The sequence below is a fragment of the Chanos chanos genome, chromosome 16 (assembly GCF_902362185.1).
Source record: "Chanos chanos chromosome 16, fChaCha1.1, whole genome shotgun sequence".
Lineage (NCBI taxonomy): Eukaryota > Metazoa > Chordata > Actinopteri > Gonorynchiformes > Chanidae > Chanos > Chanos chanos.
The window spans coordinates 8,247,817-8,264,621 of record NC_044510.1 but is presented as its reverse complement, the minus strand read 5'-3'; the positions used below and the strand labels follow the sequence as shown (position 1 = coordinate 8,264,621).

The following is a 16,805-nucleotide window of genomic DNA, read 5'->3' as shown; positions in this document are numbered from 1 at the left end:
TCCACTGCGTCACACTGTAAAATCACTGGTTACAACTACAGTGCATAACTTACTACACTTGTAGTAAGTTACACACTGTAGTTGCGAATTACTACAGCAATCAGAATGAGAAAAGGTCATTTAGTTGATTTTTAGTGAATATTTTTTCAGAAATAATTGACCCCTGTTTCCATATAAGTTGACGTTTCACAAAATTTTCAATTGCAGTAAGTTATGCACTGTAACTGGGAGCTACTACAGCCATCAGAATGGGAAAAGGTCATGTTGTTGATTTTTAGTGAATATTTTTTAGAAATAAATGACCCTTGTTTCCATATAAGTTGACTTTTCACTAAAACCTCACCTGTAGTAAGCAAGACACTGTAACTGGGAAGTACTAAAGCCATCAGAATGAGAAAAGGCCATTTAGTTGATTTGTAGGGAATATTTTTCAGAAATAATTGACCCCTGTTTCCATATAAGTTGACATTTCCCAAAGATTTCACTTGTAGTAAGGTATACACTGTCATCTTTCCGGATTGTTCCTTAACTCAATTATAAATGAAGTTCTCTGCAGACCATCTTTTGTATAAGAAGCAAACAAATGATGTTGTGTGTGTGCGTATATGGAACAGAATGCATCACAATGACATGAAGTTTCTATTAACTTCCTGTTTGCTGATTTAGAAAAATAAATTGGAATTGGGTTTACAAACGTGTGAAAAGACTTTCATTTTCCAGTCTTATCCTTATCCTGGCCAAGTTATCCATTTTCTCCACCTCACACACTCACACACACACACACACACATAGAGAGGCATCTTTATGCAACATATCATTTTATTCAAAAAAAGTATTTTTAGTATAAAATAAATTCTGATTTACATAAATAATTCTGTATCGATCAACAACAAACACATAGCATCACGCATGTCTCTTAGGTCCACTGAGTTGATGTACTGTCTGTGAAAGCATATTGTTTTTAAAATGAATTCATCCATATTTATTGATGCCTTTAGACCCAAACTTCGATGACATCACCGTCCTCCATGTCCAGCTCAGAGGGCGTTTGGTTATGTGTGACCTTTGACCCATCAAAAAGGAAGCACACTCTCTGTTTAGCGCTGGCAGTCAGAGTGGAGAGGTAACTGGAGAGAACCGAGCCCAGTGGAGCGTCCTGAGAGAGAAGAATCGGGGATTGATGGGGTCACCACAAACAAATAAACAAGAGAGAATCACTAGGAGTAGTGAAGGATATACATATTTTATTCAAATGTTAAGATTCCTAATAGGGCTTTGGTATTTAAATGCAGCTTGAACAAGACTACAGCCTGTTGCGTTTAAACGAAAGTCACTGACATAAATGCTTTTTGCTAAGAGAACTGGAGCAGTTTCTGGTTGTAAAACAAAGAAATAATCAAAATGTCTGTTAACTGAAGAAAGTAACTTACTTTTCGTAGGGAATATTCCTGTGACGATGCTTTCTCTTTGCTCTGCAGTCGCACGGTGATGACATCACTCTGATCACTCTCGTCCTGTTTGCCCTCCGCGATGACGACGCAGTCTGATTGAAAGCGTAATGCGAGGAAAACACAAAGCGAGAGGACATTCAACATTTATAAGCAACGAACAAAACTGAAGAGCATTTCTGAATCCCACCAAGCATGACTTTCTTTCTTCTTACCAATGATATCAGCGATGCCTAGGTCCAGCTGGTTGGCTGAGGCGTGCACAGGAAGTTCCATCTCTTTCTTCAGCAAGAGAATGCGGGTGGGCGGGACGTTTAGTTTGATGGACAACTGATCCACAGCCTCACTCAATGGGGCTGTCTGTAATTAAAAAGTACAGCTCTTACTCGATATCCATTCTTCTCTCGAGATACATGGGCTATGATTTCATTTGTAATTATTAAACATTGTGCAGGGTCATTTGAAGAGTCACCTCGACCTGTGACGTTAAAACCAACTTAAAACAAGTATGAACCCATTTTGGGCATTTCTGTCGGTTGTAGTTATTATAAATGTTCATACACAAACGTACTTACAGGCTTCCTGCTATAGGCAACAGTTCACAGGCAGCCACAATTAAAAGTAATGATTTTACGCTTGCCCAAAGACTTTCCCCAACACTGCTTTAATTTAGTTACACACACTGATATCACACTGTAGGAATGTTTATCGACATCCATGATCTTACCGTGAGCACTGGAATCCTGTACACGTCTGTCCTGCAGCGGAATTTTAAGGAAATTTCCCGGGAAGTCTTGTTGACCTCTGGACAGGGTGCATTCCTTTTCCTTTTGTTGTCAGAGGTGATTACGACGACGTCGTCGTCGTCATCATCGTCCTCCTCATCTTCGTCGTCGAGGGCGACGGAAGACGATGAGTCGTAGCGTTCCGGGGCGGGGTCCCGCTTTTCCGGAGAGGGGCATGTCATTGAGTCGATGGCCTCCAGCTTCCTGTTGACCTCACTGTAAGGATGGAGAGTGACAGAAGAGCGAAGGTGAGCCGTAAATATTTAAACGGCTCAGATCTCAAATCTTGACGTTACGTTTGATTTCCTCACCGTATTTTTTTGTTTGCTCGGTTGGATCGTTTGGCGGGTGGGCTGCGGCGGGGCGGGGGCGGAGATGGGGAGTGTATAATTTTCCTGTGTAGAGGGGGGGGGGGGGGGGGGGGGGGCAGTGGAATGGTACAGTGAAACGAAAGTACTGGGCATCAGTATTATGACACACACAGAATGGTCTGAAACTATCACTGTCGAGTATCATATTATGAAATGAACGAAATGGCGTGAAATGAATCACATCAGGTCAGAGCACCACAAGGGGAATTTTCAGTCAGCTATTTCATTTAGAACCATTTAAATATATGTGAAACGAACACTGCTATCGTGTTTATAAGAATGGGACACGTCATAGGGCTAAATGTATGGCGCCACTGAACAATTAAATTGTAATTTTTGAAAAATGACATAGTGGCTCCCCCCTTCAAATTTAACATATGGCATTGTAAAACAATCACATATTTTCTGTGCTACCATCACTGGAAAAATGAAGAGAGTTTTTAAACCAAATCCAAAACAAAGTGCGCATGAACAAATTGTGCCATAAAGCAATGTGTGCTGCATTATGTATTAAACTGAAAAAAATAGACAAACATTATACTGTGATGTTTATTCCCAACATCACTGCACCACTGAAATGAACTGGGAGGTTAAAAGTGTCAAACAAAACTCTGTGGGCTGATCTATAACAAGCACAACAAGGCGTGTGTGTGTGTACATGTGTGTGTGTGCACATATGTGTGCGCGTGCGCGTGTGTGTGTGTGAAAGATGGTGAGATTTTGGAAAACCAGGCACTGACCTTTGTTTCTCTAGCTCCACCTCCTCCTCCTCGGAGTCACTAAGACAAATGCTGTTTAACTGTTTTTCATTATTCTCTGAAGATGAAGGCCATGGGCTGGCGCCATCGCCGTCGGTAACTGTATTTAATGCACACACACATGCAAAAGAGCAGAGGGGGGATTTCAGAAAGCGGGTTTACCAAGAATGCAGAGTTAGTTAACTCAGAGGAAGTGGTAAACCTCCTAACAGAAGAGCCCCATGGCCTTGTTTTGCTAGGAGAATGAAGCCATAGGGCTCTTCTATTAGGAGGTTTACTACTCTCTCTGAGTTAACTAACTCTGAGTTTTCACCAAACCCACTTTCTAGAACATCCCCCACCCCCTCATCACTGACACCCACACAAACATCAAGCCAATCAAACATCAAGCCAAGTCAATGCTGAAACAAAACAAGATAATGAAAAAGGAAAGGTATTCCATTGTTGTCTGTGTGGTCAAGGGACATCAAGACTTTTATCAATCTGAATGTTTTATCACGGGGCCTGATCTAAAAAGTAGGAACGTACACTACTTTGAAATTAAGAATGTGAATAAAATAACAACTGAGGCTTATTCTAATGGTCTCAGTTCTTACCGCCGTCATCAGTTTGTTTGAAAATCGTAGGCTTAAGGTTTAAACTGCTGTTCACCTGAAAACAGAAATTATTACAAAAACAAAGATGACTGATAAAAAGAAACACAGAGATGATGTTAACCTGTCATGTTTGACAGAGCTAAGCTGTAAGGATATAAGCCAAATAAAAGCAGACTACCGTCAATTCTCAAGCAGTGCCCGGGCCTTTATTTACCTCAGCTTACAAAAAAAACCCCAGGCCTTTATTTGAGACAGGATATTATTAGAGACAGGCCATTATTTATGATTTGTTCTTTTTTAGTAGTGCCTTTTTGTAATATGCCAGCAATGTTTAATTTATCATTTATTCTACATGGATTTACGGGTACACCTACCACTCGAATATGGCCTATACTGTACTGTATTTAAAGAATAAAAATATTAGGTCTACTACAGGCAGTTTGTGTCAGATTATAATGATATGGTGCTGATAGTAACAGCAGGCAAATAAACAAACAACATATAGTAATATCTACGAGATATCTGATGGAAAAAAGTCACACAAAACAATCAAGCCTTGATATCATATAGAAATGCATTGTTCCACAAATTCTCAAATAATAACATTATGTATCACGGTAACAAACGTTTTAATTACTGGGAAAAATAAAGAGCATGTCAGATATATCGTTAGGCCATTTGTAGGCTAAGGTACATCTAACAGGATTAAATGTAAGATTTGTTCCTCGGTTTCCAGCTCACCGGCCGACATGTCCCTACCGTACCTACGCCATCTAAAATCAGACATTTTTTCCCTTCCGTGACTTTTTCCAAGTACCGTTAGACGTGCTGTTATATGAAATAACTCAGAGAAATAATGAAATAGCGCATAGGAGATAGGAAAGATAGTTTTGGCAGTAATGTCCCTGGATACTAATAATGGGCCATTAACACACATAGCCCTACAACGACCACAATCCATGTGAGTTAGAACACTGTTGGTATGGTATTTCCGTTAAAAAGTGAAACTACACAGGGTGAGCATTATTACCGTATGTTGTTGTACTGACGTAAATAATGCTGTGGAAATACGCTGAATTTGCCACCTGAGCCTTTCTGTAATTTATGGGTTTTTTCCCTTTTTTTTTTTTACCCGGTCTGTATTTGGAACCGGCCTTTATTTGCCCAAACAGGCGGCACACTCGGCTATAATCTGAAACCCGGCCATTTTTGAGACACAGTTTTTATTTGAGAATTTACGGTATAAATTCTCTGGACGTTTCACCTTGTTGGAGTAGATTGGAACTGTTGTGATGGCGGAAGGGTCGATAATGCGTCGTCGTTTGGGAGGAGGCCTTGGAACTTTCGTCACGGAAACCTCTCCATCACTGTCGCTGTCAGATATCTATGGTGAGAAAAGTATATAATAAAAAATATTAATTTCCACTTTGCATTTTCAATGTTCAGCATAAAAGGGAAGGGAGGTGCAAACGCGGGAGAAGTCTGTAAGCCTATACGTAATAGTTTTCTCCTGACATAACTTTAGCTGCGGCAAAATTGCTATTAGACCTATTTTTAGCTGCTAGCGCCGGTCTACTTAATTGAGCTGTGGTGAAATAGGTCCACAATGAGCCACAAATCTCAGCGTAACACAAAGCTGTCAACAACACAGTTACAAAGAAAGTGGCAACAACTCGGTAGAAGTGCCAAAACTTCAAAACACGCAATCCTCTCCTCATTATTTTTTCTTCAGTCACGGTGAACTCATTTCCTTTATTCTGTGGGTGATACCCATTCCAACGGCACTTGTCCTACTATCACTATAAAGTGTTATAAAGTGAATATTACGACTTCGCTGTGTTTGTATGTAATGGGCTCTCGCCTCATTGACGGCACTGTTTGAATTCTACAGTAATGACAGATATTTGTATTGAAACCCTAAAGATGGGTTTCACAGCATCCCTCAATTTATCTCCCAAACTGTAATCTTAGTATCCTTATATTTCTACGTAACCGTTGGCCTTGTACAGCTCTGTTTCACAACAATTGCTAACACATAACAAACTTCAAAAGTGCCATTTATGATGAGTAACTTTTTTAGTTTGTTGGCGACGGCTGACATACGATGCTGACAAACCACACAAGCCCAAGAACTCCATAAACCCCAAAGCCCACGGAAAACTAGTTCCCTTACAGCGGTGTTTTTAAATCAGTGGGGAGGGGGTTGGCTTCATGATGGTTTTCATGTCAAGAAACTGCAAACGCATTTTGTCTGATGTTTACTGCATTTTCCGAGTTATGCAAAGGTATGCAAACAGGATTACAATCAACTCCTATCTTAATAGTCACGCTTTCACGTGAAAGGGGTTCTACAGATTTGGCTGGTTAGGGAAGCCTTGCTCTGCTGGACTCCGTTGACATTTTACACGCAATCTTACATTAATTTAGACCGACGGACTGACGGAAGCTGAAAATTAAACGATCATTTCACATAACGTTTTATAACTGTTTTAGCTCCGCAGCAGCTAAGCTAACTCGTGCAAACGTCTTTTAATTAATGCGTGAAAATAACGATGATCAGAGACGTCTTCTGTTGACGACGCTTTGTATGAAAATTTTGGATAATGTGAGTCACAAATCTATTAATCATTACTTTACCACATTACTTAACTACATAGTGATTCTGATTTATCTCTGGACTTACCACTTCAGCCATGTTTTCGTTTGACTTCCGCGGTCAACCCGTTCGGTGCGCAGACTACATCATTATGTGATTAAAGCGCCGCCCAGCGGGCGGTATGATTACGTGATAATACACAGATTACCGTTAAAACACTACTATCAGTATAGATGTAAAACGTTCAAGCAATATTCATCTTAAGGAAGAAGTTCTACATTTTTTGCCACTAATCACATATGACATACAGACACTCAGGTGAACACAAAATAGCCCAGATCATGAAAAGTGTTTATTTTTGTACATGCCATGCTCTATCGGTCTTATTTTGACCTTGAAACAAAAGAGCGTCATACAAAAAAACTGCAGTATAAAACAGGTACCGACACTATATACAGAACGCCACACCACTGACCAAAAACAATAAACTCTCCTGTCAGACACATCACAGACAGAACATCCAATCAAATACAAGTGGGCACGTCACTTCTCACAATGCTACTGTTCCTTCCAGAGGTCCATCAAAAAACCCCCCCAAAAAACCCAGATAGATACAGCAATCAAACTTAGGCATACGCCCGCTCTTTAATAAGTTCAGTCAGGTCCTTAATCTTTTATCTATCTCCTTTTCACTTCTTCTTGTTTTCCTTGCAAGCGACCACGTATCTCTGGGCGACGTTGAGGGGCGGAGAGTAGCCGTCGGCGTACGACGTGTCTTCGAACAGAACCGAGTAGTCGTCCTGGGGCTGGAGAAACACATGTTTGTTCGGCCGGTTAAACAGATACAGCAAGTGCAATGCTTTACATTCATTTCAACACCTGCGTCTTTCATCCTGCGAGCGTGAGAGTGTAGAACACCCCCCCCCCCCCCCCCCCCCCACGCCGAAAAGCTTAGGGGGGGGGCTGGCGGGTCGTACGGTCAAAGAGAGACGGCAAAGTATTCTTACTAATCCTCTGTGCAGAACAGCCTTGTTCTCTCCCTCTCCCTCTCTACTGATCCTCCCTCCATTTCTCTCTCTCTCTCTCTCTCTCACTAATTCTCTTTGCAGTTTGAACGTAACAGGCTTTGAACTATATAAAGTAACAGACTTTTTTTCTGCTATTTCGTGTTACTCTCACACTCGAAATTTTCCTGTAATTACACGCCTCTTCCGCATGTTTTGTATCGCTGGAGCCTCTGTGATAATTCTCTTCTACGCCGTGTCTTTTTTTTTTTTTTATCTCCCCTTTCCCTAGCGCTCTCTCTCTCTTTCTTTCTCGTGTCCTTTTCTCACCCTGTGCGGCGGCGTGTGGATGAGGGCCCTGTAGAAGCAGGTCGTCTGTGGGTAGAGGGCTAGGACTAGCTGGTCTTTGCTGAACAGGGCCTCTGGGTCCGTCTCTGGGTTGGCTTTCCACTGCGGGAGAGGAATTATTCTCCTTCTGCTCAACGTGTGTCTCCTGAGAGGAGGGAGGCAGTGAAGGATGGGGGGGAGGGGAGGAGGATGAAGTAAAGACCAGAGTAAGAGAGGAATGTGGTGAGGAGAGTTTGAATAGAGGCACAGAGAGACAGAACAGATGAAAGAAAAATGAGGAGAGGAGAGGAGAGAGGAGAGGAGAGGAGAGGAGAGGAGAGGAGAGGAGAGGAGAGGAGAGGAGAGGAGCATGGCAAAACTTTAAGTTTAGCATTTTTTAGAAGAAAAAAAATTAGAAGAGGTTTGTAATTCTAGATTAAAAAAACAACTTTTGGGAATAAATTTCCACTTACTCTTTTCCCTCTTCATCGATATCATCCACCTCATACCTTCAGAGAACAAAAAGAGAAATATGTTTAAAAAAAAAATGCCTGTAATTTAGTCCAATGGTAATTTTGAATAGCCGTATCCAAAAAACAGGCACAATTCACTTGACGGCGGATCTTCGGTAAGTAAAAATCTACGAACATTCAGAAAGTTTTCTCAATACAAGTTTTGGTAAAATACATATATTCAATAATAACCACGTTAGTACCGACGCAATAAGTGATTGTTTAGTTAACAGGTGTATCCGACTGGCTAACCGCTTCTCCTTTGCGGTGCGTTAAATCTTATTGGCTGTGGCTAAGGAACTATCTCTATGGTAACCGGACAAAGGGAAGGAGAGAAGATGCTTACTTGTTGGTGGAGTGACTGTAGCTGACCACCTCAGCCAGAATCCACTGTTCATCTCCGTCCACGGCTTTCACCCGAGCTGCCACCTTATCCCCCTGCTTAGCAACATAATCACTGCTGGCAGGTATCGCCCCGCATAGAGGAGGGGGGCTGTGAGAAACAGAGAGACAGAGAGAGAGACAGAGAGAGAGGCAGAGAGGGAGAGAGAAAGATTTACTTGGGTTAAGGTGCGAGGCAGATTGTAAAAGACAAAAAAAAAAAAAAAAAAAGTCGTGTGGGTGGATGGATGAGAACACAAAAAGACAGAAAGGTCGGCGAAAAGAGAATGTCGGGCGACGGAGGTGAACGAACGGGAGAGGGGACGGGAGGACACCGCGGGGAGACGAACCTCTCTCCCGGTTTGCCGATCCACAGAGGGAGCGTCATGGCCGACTGCTGTAAGAGTGTCATTAGGACGCCCCTGCGCATCGTCTTCCTGGGGGGGTCGCTGTCACTGTACACACCTGCCATCTTAGCCGCTGGTTTGGGGGGGGGGGGGGGGGGGGGGGGGAGTCAAAGAGACATCGTCAGAGGTCAGATGGAAAACACACTTACACACACATACACACACGCACGATATGACTTCTAGAAACTCACCGATACGCCTCTCTTCTAGGAGTGATTTGATCTCTGCGATCTTGTCAAGTGCGTGACGCAATATGCTGCAAAGACAAGAGAACAATTTAAAACCTTAAGACGCCAAAGGCAGAAAGCTTAACCTGAATGCTACTACGTCAGGGGTAGGTGAGAGACTCTTGGTGAGAGTTCGTCTCGGTGCTATGGTTACCACAATATCAGATGACACTTGTGCAGCGGATGAAAATGTCTCCAAAAATCAGTAAATAATACAGTCTGGGTAATCAAGGGCAGAGATTTTTATCTGCCACTAGGTGACGCTGTTTGATAAGACAATTCATGACCATTTTGGTTGAGAGTAGATAGGGAGGGGACAGAGTCCAAATCTAATTTTTTTTTCTGACCCCTCATCTTAGGAGTGGGTATAGGGTCAATTTTTTTTTCTGAACTAGAAACCACTAGTCGGAGTTTCCCCCGGCGTTGTACATGTCTAACTCACCTAACCAATGCCCTGATGACCACCTAAACAACAGAGTCAGGGCAACAAAAATCAGGGATACAGCAAAAGCCTGTGTTCACTGTCAGATCTGCACTGAACCCATGTCCAACAGGGTGGCATAACTGCTACTTGTGGTTTTTGTAGTGTAAAAAAACACCCTGCAACCCCCCCTCGTACCCTGTGCTCTCGAGATTCTGGACTATTTATTGTACCAAGAGTTAAAAAGAAGGGCCTTTTCCTACTGCTCTCCCTTCCTCTGGAATGGTTTATCAACAGAAATTAGGGAGGCAAACTCTCTCCATACCTTTAAAACCAAACTAAAAACTTATCTATTTTCTCTAACTTATGGATAGTATAATTCTGATTTGACTTTGTTAATGACATGTAAAGCCCTTTGAGACTATAAATAGTGATACTGGGCTCTAAATAAAATTTTATTATTATTATTTTTAAAACACACCGTGATACAGTTAACGCACCTGCATTCAGCCTCTGCATCTGCTTTGGCTGTGGTGTACAGTCCTCTTAGCTTTGTGCGATAGTATGGAGAAGCTGGAGGGGAGAGGAAACAAAGAAAGACAAAACACGCAGTTATGAAAAGGTACAGGGATGGAGGGGAAATACAGCAGGAGGAAGAACAGCGAGAAAAGGAGACCGACTCTTGTTTTCTGTCTGCATCCTTTCATGCGTCTTCTGAATGTTTAGAAGATTGTGTTCACTGCGCGAACGCTCCTCCTGCGTAAAAGTGAGAGAGAAAAAAAAGATAGAAGTAAGCAATGTATTACATCTAAAATACAATCAAACATCAATATAAAACAAATAATATTGATGAAAACAAAAACAAAGAGGACTGATTTTACGAAGCAACAGACAAACGCAAACCTGCTCCTTTACCTGGGTCTGTTTAATAAGCTGATGGAGTTCAGTAAGTAACTCGGCGATTTTGGTGTCTGCTGACACCAAAGCCATTGTGTCTGTGAAAACAGGAGTCCTGAGATGAGATACTGATCCTTTGCTTAGTTACCGTAACAATTAATGTTTGATTAATGTAGCCCAAAACGATCGAAGCAAGCTGGCTCTTTAACTTCGTTGAAAGCAAAACAGCATTCGTTTTCGGAGCCACTGCTTTTCTTACAAGGAGAAACTACATGCAAAACAGGCGAGATATATATATTTAAAAAAAAACAAGAAGAAGAAGAACAGAGTGCCACGCTCATGTCTTCGTGTTTTGAGTAGATAGTTTAACACATCTCTCCACTTAAGTGACAGAAAGCTAATAGACGCTTTGGTCAGCTAGCACCCTGGACAGAGGTTTTTCCTCTTTTACATGACAGATTTCTCACGAGCACATGTATTTTTGAGCCTGCAATCAATGGTAAGGTTTATCTATCACATATTGGTTTGCAGAGGTATTCACATATTTGTATTAATTCAGTACAGCCTACCGTTATCAGAAGTTCTTTTACGCTAGCTGTTTAGCCTTCTGCACAGGCCTTGTACAGGGTCCTTCGAGGGACAATTGCGTGCGTCGTATCAGTATATATTTTTGAAACGCTTCCTGAGCCAATTTTGACTCAAGTAATTCCGTTAGTAAATGAAAGTAAATCAATATATATTTTACATTACATACAACGTGTATACCACGTGTCACACACATTATACGGTCTGCTGTATAGTATGCAAACCCAATTATAAATTAAATCATTGCAATATAAATATTTAATTTTATTTAAATATTTAATGTTCACAGAGGGAGTTTCTCATTAGTACTGATTATTTCTTATGGCCTTTATGTTAAAGTGTGTTGCTTTTGTGTATAGCTGCTTAAATTTCACACCGAAAATGTGAAGCTATTAATTGACTTGCAAGTTTTACATGCAGATACAATTTAGTCTAATGCACTCAGATTCAGTGCAACTGTGTCCCATGGCACCGGCTGGACAGATATACTGTCATAACCCAGAGAACAAGGACCTCGGGATGAATTTGATCAGCTCTCCACCCAAAGTAGGATTTCTATAAAGAATATGAGCTTTCCCTAATCTAATACACATCACAACTATTCAGTGGGCATTTGATTCACTGAATACGACATATAGGACCAAGCTATGAGGCATTCAGTGTTGCTCAGAAAGGGTGAGTCCGTCCTTCCCTTGTCTAAGTGGTCATGGAGGTCATTAGCAGAAGAAGCTCTTCATAACAATGAGAATGTTTCAGCCTCTTAACTAAGACAACACTATGGGGGAGTCAAAGTGGCTTCAGAGAGCTTTAATGCAAGAGTGAACAGACAAACACTTTAGCCAATCAAAATAAAGAATGCAGACCTGTGTCCTTCTAGGAACCACTCTTTCACACTCAGAGAGACAGTTTAACGTTACATTTTTAACCAAATGTTTAATCATGGCCTCAGTGATGCTATGCAAGATTATTGAAAATTAGAACATAGTTAAGTCCTATATTTACTATATTATATTTCTGTATTTATATCTCAGGTTGTTTTTTTTTTATCCTGATTAATCATTTCAGTCGTACACATTTTCCTCATTTCACTCAAACACAACTGCAAAGATAGTGTTTGTTTTTGTTTTCCTGAATTAATCTGAATAAAAATAATCTTCATTTTAAAGAGAGACTTGAGCATTCATTCATTCATTCATTCATTTTCTACGCCGCTTATCCTAATTAGGGCCGTGGAGGGTGCTGGAGCCTATCCCAGCACTCATTGGGCGAAAGGCAGTGAAATACCCCGGACAGGTCGCCAGTCCATCGACATGAGACATGAGCAGAATATGTGAAAAACAGATACGGTCGTTGTTCAAAATGTTGGCTTTGATTTTCACTGAGATCTTCAGTTACATGTTCATTTGATGTTAGGGTACGATTTTTGTCCCTTTCGACCGAAAGCGTTCTCTCATTCTGTTGACAGACATATGTCAAATATGCAGTCAACAAACTCCAAAACAGACTGGGAGTCCTGGAAATGAATATGTTTACAAACCTTTTTTTTTTTTTTTTTATCTCAACTTGACTCTTTAGTAAAAAAAAAAAAAAAAAAAATGGGGAGGTAGTCCAAAGGGTGCAAACGCACTGATAATATAAAGTTAATTTTCAACCGAACCTTGTCAGATCAGAGTCATAAATGTGAGACATGCTGACATGGTTTCATTTTTATTGTGTTTTTCAAACACCACCTCCAAGGCTGTCTGTCCAGGGAGAAAGTGTTATGGGGTTTGTTTGTTTTTTTCGAATGGTAAGCATGGTTTTCAAAACCAAAACAAAACTAAACATTTGAATATAGGGCGCGTCCAGGATGATGGATCTGGCTCAGCTTAAGAACCGCAAATATTTACTTTGCCGTTAGATTTCTCACATGACCCTCGTGTTATGTCAGAGGAGGTAAAAACAGAAAGAATAGTCAGATGAATGAGAAAGAAGAAGATGAAATAACGCATGTAGAGAACTGAAACAGATATTGAGGGAGAAAAAGAAGCACAGACAGTTGTCAGAGTGAGAGAGAGAAAGAGAGAGAGAGAGAGAAAGAGAGAGGGAAGGGGGGGGAGAGAGAGAATATTCAGGACAGTTTGTTCCAGTGCTGGTCTGGACAGAAAAAAAAAGTCAAGGAACTACTGCCTCCACCTCACATAGCGCATGCGCCTAGCAACTGTATCCATAAACAATGAGGGCACGTGTCCATGAGAGAAGTCAGTGGAATATTCCAGACTTTCGTGTAGCATATGGAAGTTTCTGACAGCCTTAGTCAGAGAGCGGATAACACAGTCATTATGGTTTGTTACAAAATACAAATACGATGTTTGTATGAGACGTCATGGCCCTTTAAATATCCGCAGAGTCAGAGATGAACATTTTCAGAGAGATACACATGAAATCAAGACTTTGTGATGCTGTGGCTCGTTAAAACTGTACTCGCTTGACTCATCGACTGCAAAACGCAATTTTCTGTCATCTGTTTTCCATTCAGACCCTTACCCCTCGCACAACTGACTGAACTGCATTGAACGTGAGAATGTGCAAACTAGATGGAGTAAACTAAACTAAGTGATACGTTGAAACCAGTACTTTAATGTCCTGCCCTGGGAAGGAACTGCATGCCCCATAAGCTGATCAAGCTAAAACTGTCCTTTTGTTTCAAACAAAAGTAGACTTTTGATAGAGAAAGAAAATGTAAGAAATGCACAACATGCTTGCTTAAAAGAAAAGCAGGTTAGTAGGTTACAAAGATACAGTCTATTCCAAGCAGCTGATTGGAGATCAGTCACAAAGTTTTTATGTTGTGGTTAAACTAAGAGGAATGGTGTGCGAGAACTGATCCCTGACCTGTTGCTGAGGGTAAAATCAAACTGGGGCGGGTCACAGACCACCACAGGACGTGAGAAATGTGACTACAGAGTCAGGTGTAGATAAGAGAGGAAAACAAACACTGACTCAATTACTCTAATCTCCATCTGATACCACAGGGAGGGAGTCTATTTCAGCCAACTACCCGCAATAAAGATATGGCCTATGTAGAGCATACCTACATATGAGCAAATGAAAAAAAAATACAGCACTATGTTACAGTAACGTACAGTAGTAAGTAAGTGAGAAAGAAAGAAAGAAAGAAAGAAAGAAAGAAAGAAAGAAAGAAAGAAAGAAAGGAGATGAATGACTGAACCCATAAACAAATGAATGAATGAATGAATGAATGAATGAATGAATGAATGGATGGATGGATGGATGGATGGATGGAATCTAGGGGAGGCAACAAAGCAAGCAAAACAGAAAGGGGAAAAGTTAAGTATTTCAAAGAAGAACAAACAGGGTGGAGACCTTTTTGAGTAGGTTAAGGCACAGAAAATGAAAAAAAAAGGAGTAGGTAGTAAAGTCAGCAGATTATGAACTGCAAAGCAAGATGGATTAAGATAAACAAACAAGGACATCATTCTTAAAGAATGTCTTGTCTGGCCGCGGGTATGGCTTAAACATTTACAAAAATCTGATGCAACTTTGAGTTTGGGAGAGGTTACAGGAGCATAGGCGGGAAAAAAAGTGCAGCGAGGGCGGAGCGAGAGCTCTTTAAAAGAGCAGGGGCGCACCACTGTAAACATCGCGCTGAGGAGGAAAACAAACCTTTTTGCGATTTACTGATTCCGTTACTTCGACGTTTCACTCCAGAGTTTTGTTATTTGCTCCAGAGAGTACTACTTTCAGCTAGGGCTTAAGAATTCGCTCAAGTCAGATTGTATTAAGTCAAATTTGTGCGATTTGCTGTAACCCTTTCAAAGTTTCATAATGAGTCACGTCGAAGTGAAAAACCTTGAGCCTACCACTTTCGAGGATCGTTATTATGATGAATATGAATACTACAACTTGACGGATCGTTACACAGGCAAGTCCATTAAAAACAGCTTGCGGGCTTTTTGTAGGTACACACTCGGTGGTTCTTGTGAGTACTCCATAAGAAGCGACAAATGTTTAATAAGTGGGTTGTTGCCGTTGTTCAATGCGTACTTCCATAATCGGTCGTAATTCCGTCATTTTGGTTTTTATAGCAAATTTATCCTCTGCTACATTTTGTAATGTGACTCGCGCATGACACTAACTTGGACGTGTGTGTGTGTGTGTGTGCGTTTGTGTTTGTTTGATGGTAGAGTGTGCAAGTCGGAAAGGACGCTCAAAGAAGGAGGCGAGCTGCAACACCAACAGACACAACCCAGGCGGTCACGAGAGGAAGATCGTCGAGAAGCTTCAGAACTCTGAGAAGAAGGCCAAGGAGTGAAAGCCATGGAGGTTTGTAATGATGCCTCAACAAAGCAATGCAACTTGAATACTTTATCGCCGGTTTTCATTCGGGTATTTAAATGTCATGAACGAGCATGTAACATCTAGGATATTGCTCTAATTTTTTTTTTTTTTTCAGACGGAATTGGACTGGTATTACTGGCTACCGACCATGGGCGCCTTGGCGACGGATCTGGGACAGACGGCAGAAGTAACAGTTACGTGAACTCCAAATGGGTTGAGAGGGTGGTGGATGATTGAATGGCACTAGGAGTGACGCTTTGGGGCCCAGTGTTTTTTGTATGGAGGAAGCTGTGTTTGTCGGACGCTACAACTGCAGCTGCCACGCTTGAGTTGTGTTTAAGTTTGTGCATGTGATACGCGAGTCACTTGTACTGATGGGTCGCACCTGCTTAGGTGCTAGAGTTGCGATGGTGAAAGGCTGTTTTCTTTTTCTTTTCTTTTTAAGAATGAAATTCCGAATTTTTAATGGAAATTTTCTTAAGTAAATGTTTGTGTCTGAATGGCTTTTAAGAACACAATTAAAACTTGTTTTTAATGATACATTTGCAGCTCCGTGTCTCTCTCTTTACACTGGCTCAGTCATACACTTATGTTCGTTTTGGTTGTATTCAATAAACATGCACTCTTCCTGAGAGGGAAGACCCTCATTTTTTTTTACAAGTCTTTTCCATGAAAGGAGGAATAAGAAGTCTAAACCTTTGAGGAATGAGGGGGGAGGGGGACGTTGGCTTCACATGTTCTGTCTATTGCAGATGTTTTCCTTCTGCAACACATTACTCCACATTCACATGCCTGAAACTATCTGGAAATGAAGCACAATAATGACTTTCCAGATCAGGGTTGACGGTGACTTAAAGATGTGACTCTTGGTTTGAACCTTTTTTTTTTGTTTTTTTGGACTGTGCTCACTTTAACTCATACCTTATTCTGAACGAGTGCTCTGTGGTATAAAACTTAACGGCAGATACAGCAGCGTGTGTGTCTGCATGCAGATTCGGCCAACCATTCCCAGAGAGCAGCACCTTAGTTGATTCTATCTCTTTGACGAATTAACACAGCCCAAACACAAACCAGAACAGTATTTTTTAATGAAGATGGATCTCTCAAGCAATATAACCTGGGTCGAAAGCCAAAAACTATTCAACATGA

At 41.2% G+C, this 16,805-nt stretch overlaps 3 protein-coding genes across 3 annotated transcripts; 1 reads left to right on the top strand and 2 right to left on the bottom strand.

Moving 5' to 3' along the window:
• Nucleotides 1-975: 975 nt before the first annotated feature.
• Nucleotides 976-6,669, bottom strand: nfatc2ip (nuclear factor of activated T cells 2 interacting protein). Its single transcript, XM_030793638.1, has 9 exons — nucleotides 6,642-6,669; nucleotides 5,223-5,342; nucleotides 3,959-4,013; nucleotides 3,345-3,462; nucleotides 2,545-2,628; nucleotides 2,176-2,449; nucleotides 1,664-1,808; nucleotides 1,431-1,543; nucleotides 976-1,156 (listed from the first exon to the last, which is right to left on the bottom strand). Exons 1-9 carry the CDS (start codon nucleotides 6,651-6,653, stop codon nucleotides 995-997), a joined length of 1,083 nt encoding a protein of 360 aa, XP_030649498.1. The 5' UTR covers nucleotides 6,654-6,669; the 3' UTR covers nucleotides 976-994.
• Nucleotides 6,670-6,884: 215 nt separating this feature from the next.
• On the bottom strand, nucleotides 6,885-11,344 carry sgf29 (SAGA complex associated factor 29). Its single transcript, XM_030793642.1, has 10 exons — nucleotides 11,300-11,344; nucleotides 10,749-10,828; nucleotides 10,514-10,589; nucleotides 10,334-10,406; nucleotides 9,377-9,441; nucleotides 9,129-9,258; nucleotides 8,744-8,890; nucleotides 8,359-8,394; nucleotides 7,889-8,051; nucleotides 6,885-7,360 (listed from the first exon to the last, which is right to left on the bottom strand). The coding sequence occupies exons 2-10, from the start codon at nucleotides 10,821-10,823 to the stop codon at nucleotides 7,244-7,246; spliced, it is 882 nt and encodes a 293-aa protein (XP_030649502.1). The 5' UTR covers nucleotides 10,824-10,828; nucleotides 11,300-11,344; the 3' UTR covers nucleotides 6,885-7,243.
• Nucleotides 11,345-14,963: 3,619 nt separating this feature from the next.
• On the top strand, nucleotides 14,964-16,196 carry nupr1b (nuclear protein 1b). The gene is made up of 3 exons (XM_030793652.1): nucleotides 14,964-15,240; nucleotides 15,503-15,641; nucleotides 15,772-16,196. The coding sequence occupies exons 1-2, from the start codon at nucleotides 15,144-15,146 to the stop codon at nucleotides 15,628-15,630; spliced, it is 225 nt and encodes a 74-aa protein (XP_030649512.1). The 5' UTR covers nucleotides 14,964-15,143; the 3' UTR covers nucleotides 15,631-15,641; nucleotides 15,772-16,196.
• The last annotated feature ends 609 nt before the right edge of the window (nucleotides 16,197-16,805 follow it).

What these genes read in the sequence shown, in the direction of transcription:
- nfatc2ip (XM_030793638.1), bottom strand. An exon ending in GTGGAGCTAGAGAAACAAAG is followed by an intron (nt 2,629 to 3,344) that starts GTCAGTGCCTGG and finishes CCCTCTACACAG; the next exon opens with GAAAATTATACACTCCCCAT. An exon ending in AGGAATATTCCCTACGAAAA is followed by an intron (nt 1,157 to 1,430) that starts GTAAGTTACTTT and finishes CTTCTCTCTCAG; the next exon opens with GACGCTCCACTGGGCTCGGT.
- nupr1b (XM_030793652.1), top strand. Translation starts at nt 15,144, where the DNA reads ATGAGTCACGTCGAAGTGAAAAACCTTGAGCCTACCACTTTCGAGGAT. An exon ending in CTTGACGGATCGTTACACAG is followed by an intron (nt 15,241 to 15,502) that starts GCAAGTCCATTA and finishes GTTTGATGGTAG; the next exon opens with AGTGTGCAAGTCGGAAAGGA.
- sgf29 (XM_030793642.1), bottom strand. Translation starts at nt 10,823, where the DNA reads ATGGCTTTGGTGTCAGCAGACACCAAAATCGCCGAGTTACTTACTGAA. An exon ending in ATCGGCAAACCGGGAGAGAG is followed by an intron (nt 8,891 to 9,128) that starts GTTCGTCTCCCC and finishes TGTTTCTCACAG; the next exon opens with CCCCCCTCCTCTATGCGGGG. An exon ending in TCCACACGCCGCCGCACAGG is followed by an intron (nt 7,361 to 7,888) that starts GTGAGAAAAGGA and finishes GTGTTTCTCCAG; the next exon opens with CCCCAGGACGACTACTCGGT.